At 44.1% G+C, this 7,301-nt stretch overlaps 1 protein-coding gene across 3 annotated transcripts in view; it reads left to right on the forward strand.

The window, feature by feature from the left end:
• The first annotated feature begins 6 nt into the window (after nucleotides 1-6).
• The window catches only part of SRD5A3 (steroid 5 alpha-reductase 3), a 37,494-nt gene continuing 30,199 nt past the window's right edge, over nucleotides 7-7,301 (forward strand). For all 3 annotated transcript variants that reach the window (XR_001364201.1, XR_001364200.1, XM_014548491.1), the window contains exon 1: nucleotides 7-139. Coding sequence is in view for 1 of the 3 variants with exons in the window: in XM_014548491.1 (XP_014403977.1) it covers nucleotides 78-139 (62 nt within the window). In the remaining 2 variants the exon portion in view is untranslated. The remainder of the gene's footprint in view (nucleotides 140-7,301) is intronic.

Genomic DNA, 7,301 nt, shown 5'->3' on the forward strand with positions numbered 1-7,301 from the left:
TCTCCCAGGCGGCACGGTCGGCGGGTCTCACAGCTCCCGCGCGTCCGCTTCGGGGCCCAGGGGGCGAAACGTCCCGAATGTCCGCCGACACCGGAGAGCTGAGCCGCGTACACTATCAGGGGCGCAGGAACGTGAACTGGTGACGTACCGCACGGAGTCCTTCCCTTGGGAGAAGTGGCAACGCTTCTGAATTTAGGCCTGGTCACCAGGAGGCAAATAAAGTCTCCTTTGTCTCCAAATTCCCCCTTTCCTCTCCCCTGCACTCACTCGCAGCGGTTCTCAACCTGTGGGTCGCGACCCCTTGGCGGTCGAACGACCCTTTCACAGGGGTCGCCTAAGACCATTCTGCATATCAGATATTTACATTACGATTCATAACGATAGCAACATTATAGTTATGAAGTGGCAACGAAAATAATTTTATGGTTGGGTCACAACATGAGGAACTGTATTTAAAGGGCCAGAAGGTTGAGAACCACTGCTGGGGGCTTGCAGTCTACTTGAGGTGCCCAGAACTCACCAGAAATGAAGGCAGGCCCGCCCTTTGCTCCTCTGTTTCCATTTTCTCCCCTGCCCTCGACCCCGGTAGCCTGGAGGAAGGGCGAGATGCTGGTCCCCACGCTTGGCGCCACCTGCTTCAGCTGCACTGACCCTCCTAACCCGCACCTGGGCAGGTGCCCCTGGAGACAACTGTCTATGATGGTACCTGTTAGGCAAGCCTGATCCCGAAACTCCATTTGACTTTTAATAGATTTCCTAACCAAAATCAATGAAAGATTACAGTGTTAGGACTTAAATAGAATTCTTTCAGAAATTGTAAAAGTTATTATAGTTTGATTTTTTTGGTTTGGGGTTTGTTTTTCTTTTTACTTTGGATTCAGAACATAGCTGGTAAGAGTCAGCCAAACATTTCTAGGTGGTAGAGATATAGGAGTTTTTTATATTCCATTAGAAATATTGGAGACCTTAAAACATTATTTTCATCAGTGCAAGGATACTGTAGTTATTTCCCACTAGATCTTGTTATTTGTTACATTAGTTAAGAAACACAATTATTACTATATCAAAGACTTGTTTTTTAGTAGTAGTGTTACCTATATTTCCGTACATTTGGTTTCCTTTGTAATCCCCACGTATTTTATGCTTGTCATAACATTTTGAAAGGGGGCCTATGGCCTTCATCATACCGCCAAAGGAGTCAGTTCATGGAAGAAAAATGTTAAGAACCCCTGCTCTAGACGCTACACTTTCCATGCGTTAAATTTGTCTTGTTTGTAACCATATCCCTGATTCAATGCCTGACAAATAATAAGGTCCTTGATCAATATCTTTTGAAAGATTTTTTTAAAAAGGTTTTAGGTTGAGTCAGATTATTAGTTAACTTGGGTGCTTGCTCTGAGAGTTACTTTAGATGAGAGAGGTATCTTCTCTTTCATTCATTTTTAATTAGTATTTATAGAGAACTACTGTATGCCAGGAGCTATTCTAGGCTCCTTGGAGCATTTGTTCTTTTAAGACATACAGTAAATATGTAAACAAATCTTGTAAAACAAGCAAAATAATTTCAGGAGTTAATAAGTGCTTCAGAGGAACCCAGCAGGGTTACTTGATCCAGAGCTGGACTGGTGGGGGTGACAGGGACAAAGCTGAAAGAATGATCCGAGGGGTGGGGCAGGAGATGAGTTCACTGCTCAACAGAGCCTTACAGGCCTCCGTGGAGATTAGCTTTTATTCCGAGTGTACGGAAAGCCATTTATGGCTTTAGGGTGAGGAAGGGAGCATGGCATTATGTGATTTGTGTTTGTTTTTTTCTTAATCCCTTCACCTTTCTTACCCAGTCCCCTAAACCCCCTCCCCTCTCACAGCTGTCAGTCTGTTCTTTGTCTCTATGAGTCTGTTTCTATTTTGTTAGTTTATTTTGTTCATTAGATTCCACATATGAGTGAAATCATATGGTACTATGCTTGTCTTTCTCCGACTGGCTTATTTCACTAGCATAATGCTCTCCAAGTCTATCCATGCTGTTGCAAAAGGTTAAAATTTCCTTCTTTTTTACCGCCGGGTAGTAAATATCCCGTTGTGTAAATGTACCACAGTTTTTTTTATCCACTCATCTACTGATGGAAACTTGGGCTGCTTCCACATCTTGTTTATTGTAAATAACGCTGCTATGAACATCGGGGTACATTTATTCTTTTGAATTAGTGTTTCCAGTTTCTTCAGACATATTCCCAGAAGTGATTTATGTTTTGAAAGGATGACTAGCCGTTGTGTGGACAAGACTGCGTAAGAGGTTATTATGGGGTCCAGTCAAGAGGTGATATATGGATTGGAGTGTTAGCATAATAGCACCTGCTTGTCCTGTAGGTGGAGATGACATTAAAGCCCTTAGCCCAGGGCCAGGGCCTTAGTCAGAGGAACATGCGCTTCCTTAGTCAATCCCTTAACCCCTCTCTGGGCCTGGCGTCAGTGCTGGCAGTCAGCAAATATGTATTAGATCAGATCATGTCTCCTAGTCCAAAACCACTCAGTGGCTTCCAGCTCACAGGAAGAGCCCAAGACCCTTGTCCCCACCACCTCACTGACTTCGTTTCTTGTAGTTTATCCTCCCTCCCCGCCCCCGCACACCATGTGGCTCCAGTCCCGTTTTATGGGCCTCTTTGCTAGTCCTCTCTCCACCTCAGGGCCTTTGCACTGCCTGTTTGCTCTAACTGGGAAGCGTTGCCCCCAAATAGCGACATGGTTTATGCTCTCACTTCCTATTATCCTGCTCAAATACCTTTTCAATGAGGTGTGCCCTGCCCACCCTGTTTAAAAGTATATTCTATCATCCTAGCATCCCTTCTTCTCTTCCCGGCTTTAGTCTGTTCAGTAATAATTACCGCCTACTGACATGCTGTAAAACTTACTTTGTATGAGAGTATAAGCTCCATAGAGGCAGGAATTGTTGTCTCCTGTGTTCCTTGTTGTATCCCCAGAGCCTTGAGCAGTCCCTGGCTTATAATAAGCACGAAAATATGTGCTAAATCAAAGGAGTGCTTGCTCAGTGTTAAGCCCTGGGTTACCATAAGGATCATCTTATCCATGTTCCCAAGGGCTAGGAAAACAGTGCTTCATTTAAGCAAAGTGCCAAGGGAGGAAAAAGAGGCTAGAGCTGGGTCTTTTACTAGTAAAAAAAAAAAAAAAAGAGCAAGAGATATAACCTTATCAAAAGTAGAACATGTTTTCTCTAGAGGGAAATCAGGCAAGCAAAACAAGCACTAGAATGTACAAAATGCAGGAGTAGGAAAAACAGGCTGCCTATGCATCAGGAACACCATGGCATAAGTAGGGCACACACAGCAAGATGTGGCTTAGCAGCTTATACCAACATGCTCGAGTGATTTGGTTGGCTTTAGACGAGGTATAGATGGGTATGTGTAATGCAGGGCCAGGGAAGCAGGCTCAGGCTGGTCTGAGCTGCATGAATAGGAGTACTGCAGTGTGACTAACTTCAGTCCTCAGGGCTGGGTCTGAGCAAACCCTGCCACTCACTGTGTGACTGTGGATAAGGACCTTAACCTTCCTGAGCCGGAGTTTTCTCATCGGCCACTTCAACTGTATAGGATTGCTGTGAAGATGAAGTGAAATCATCTTAACTGGTCTCCCCCAGACTAGACTGTTCTCTACCTGGTTTCCAGAGGGATGTTCTTTTGTTTTGTTTTCTAAACTTAAAGAATCATGAAATGAATGAGTAGTGCTCTTTCTTATTATGGTAAAATGTACATGACATAGTATTTACCATTTTAATCCTTTTTGAGTGTATGCCTTAGTGGCTTTAAGTACATCACATTTGTGCAACCATCACCACTATCAGCTTCCAGAACTTTCCCGTCAGCCAGAGGGATTTTTAAAAACATAAATTATTACTTCAGGTCACTCTACTCAAATTCGCTCCTCCCCCCACCACACACTCTTAATAAAAGTCAGGGTCTTTACAAGACCCTGTGGCATGTGTGCCCACCCCCTTACCGTCTAGCCCTCCCCACACAGGTGTCCTTCACTGCTCCTCGGGGCCTTGGTGGTTGTCATTTCCTCTGCCTGGAAAGTTCTTCCCCCTCAAATGCACAAGGGTTACTCATTCTAGCCAAATGTCACCTTGAGAGAGGCCATCGTGACCATCTGTCCAGGGTGACCTCCCCTCTGTGCCATCACCCAGCATTACCTGGATGTCCACAAGCTCGTTTGTGGACTGACCACTGAACGGTAAACTTCATCAAGGCAGGGACCTGGTCTGATCGCTCCCTGCTGAGTGCCCAGCTCCAGCAACGGTACCTGGCATGTTTTAAGTGCTCGGTAAATATTTGTGGAAAAATGAAATAGGTAAAGCTGCTCCTCAGGAGCAGACCCCTCCCCTTCTGTGGGAGCCTGCAGAGCAAGGTGCTGCTGCCATCTGCTCTGCTCCTGCCTCAGACCAGACCTGGGCTCGCTTCTAGGAAGTGTGTCTTTTGTTTTAATTTTTAGAGAGAAAGAGGAAGAGAGAGAGATAAAGAGAGGGAAATATTGATGTACTGTTCCACTCATTTATGCATTCATTGGTTGCTTCTTTTATGTGCCCTAATTAGAGATTGAACCTGCAACCTGGATGTATTAGGACGACGACTAGGAAGTGTGTCTTAAGGAAAACGCTGGAAGGCAACCAAAGGCCAGTGGCCTGCAGGGTGGAGGGGGCTGTGAAATTAACACTGATGCATGAACATTTGAAGAAACTAAGCTCATGAGCCTGGAGAAGATCAGAATTAGGAATAGACGGCTCAGAGAGGGCAGATCCAGTGATAGAGAGTCTGTAACAGTAGTTGGGAGAATTAAGAGGGTTACTGTGGAATGATCGGATTAGGTCATTGTTAGGCAGACGGGGTTGTGGGCATGGTCTGGGTGCACTGAATTCTGGTGCACAGAATATTCTGGATCATCTGGAAGAGGAGTCCCTGGGTTTATATTTAATCCTCCTGACTCCAGGTCATCTTACTTTGTCACAGTCTAATGAGACAAGAGAGAAGGGGGCTTACTATATACATGATCACTGAAGACCAGGGAAGGCCAAATGACCTCCAGGCACCTTGCAAAGTCAGAACGATTCTGAATTGGTTTGGATGGAGAAAAATAGTAAGTGGACCGACAAAGAAACCGTTAGGCCCTTGTGCCATATTAGGTGATTTCATTTCAGCAAACCAACATCATCTTTCACATCAAATTAACATTGCTAATTGTAATTTTTATTGGTTTTGTGGTTTTATTTGTATTTCATTTGTAACTGTTGATTGCAAAATAAGCATTGTAATTATATGAGAACTGTAACCCTCAGGAGTTGATACCTAGTTGTATGAGTTAATATTTGTCATCTAAGTAATTTAGGTCAACACAGTTTAGAAGACTGAATCGGAAGACCTCTAAGGTTTCTTAACAGCCCTGAGCGCCTGTAATTGTGTAAATCTTGTGTAACAGTTGTACGGCTATTGCAGTAACATTGCTCCAGATTTAGAAATCTCACAGATTTGGCTTGCATTTAGCACAATCCAAGAACTAGTTTGGAACTTGAGCCCAATCCAGTTACCCAGAGGTCAGAGAGCTTACTAACTGAACCTCAGTCTAAGTTTAACAGCGTCAATCATATTCTTGTTAACCTCAGGAGGCCTCTTTTTCTTCTGAGTTCACCAGTCCCATCATTTGAAAGGAAGTTTTGAAATCTGAACACCTGTAGGATTCAGGTTCTATTAAAAAGAGTAACTAGACCAGTGATGGAGAACCTATGACACCCGTGTCAGAGGTGACACGCGAACTCATTTTTTTGGTTGATTTTTCTTTGTTAAATGGCATTTAAATATATAAAATAAATATCAAAAATATAAATCTTTGTTTTACTATGGTTGCAAATATCAAAAAATTTCTATAGGTGACACGGCACCAGAGTTAAGTTAGGGTTTTTCAAAATGCTGACACAGCGAGCTCAAAAGGTTCGCCATCACTGAACTAGACTCTGAGGATGGGGGGAGAGAAGAGAAGGACACTAAAAAATAGTCTTACCAATGGACATAGACACTGGGGCGGTGGGGGCTTGCCTGGGGTAGGAATGGCTGGGGTCAGGGGGGTCAATTTGGGGAAAAAGAGACATATGTAAAACTTTAGACAATTAAAAAAATTAATTAATTAATTAATTAATTAATTTTAAAAAGAAAACTAATTTGTCTTTAGCAAGTGAACGACATTAAACAGCAAGTGAAAAACACTATGACAAGTGAGAGAGACAGTAGGAAAAAGCTTTATCTATAACAGCACTTTTTTCTGCATTTTAACCTTGGGGCCCCACATTTTCATTTTGCACTGAGCCTCACAAATTATGTAGGCAGTCCTGGTGACAACTCGCTCCTTGCCTAAGCCAACACGTGTGCAAACCTGGCAGCTGACCCTGAAACCACTAGCTGGAGCCCAGTTCGACAATAATGTTGCTTTCTGTGAGTGCCCCGTGGTGACTCACAGCTCGAGACTGTATATTTCTCACTTGTCTGAATGCAAAGTAAAAGTGGCTATTTTTATAGAACAAAAACCCAAGAAAAATATGGAATTCAGCCCATCTCCATGCACGGCTGCACCTGAGACACTCAGCACACATAATAAATCTGTCTCTGGAAACTTGCTCCTTTGCAGTTGTGACACAGATAAATGACAAGTATTAAATCTTAAGGGGGGAGAACCAGCTGCTGTACTTGTTGAATTACGAAGACATAAGCCTCCAGGCCTGCTGATTTGAGGCACCAGCCAGGGGCCTCCTGGGGAAGGGTACAGGTGAGCTGGGAGGATGTCACCGCACAGTGTCTGTCTTCACCAACCCAGAGAACCCAAGGTCACATCTAAAAGCACTGGATCTGACCTTGGGAAGCCACTGGATTTGGACCAGTAAGAGGACCTTGTTGGGGACAGATGCTACACTAAGGCAGTGGGTTCAGAACTTAGATTGTCATATAAAGGAATATTTCTTTAACCAGAATGGGTTCCTGGAGAAAGAGCAAGGACTAACAACAGACATATTTATTTGTTTACTGCTCAGCCCAGCATTGTTGTTGGTAGGAGTCAAGGGCCAGGACGGGAATAATTCTGGAATGCCAGAGGCAAACATAGCTAGTAGGGGACGCATTCCACCAGGGAGTGTTCCTCTCCCCCGGGGGAAGCCTCTGAGGGCAGGGGCCTTCACTTCTCTGATTTGACTTCTGGTGCTCCGTACTTTACCCAGCTTGGAGTGGGAGCTCAGAGCCCTTTAAAAAAAA

This window comes from Myotis brandtii, unplaced genomic scaffold, assembly GCF_000412655.1.
Source record: "Myotis brandtii unplaced genomic scaffold, ASM41265v1 scaffold51, whole genome shotgun sequence".
Lineage (NCBI taxonomy): Eukaryota > Metazoa > Chordata > Mammalia > Chiroptera > Vespertilionidae > Myotis > Myotis brandtii.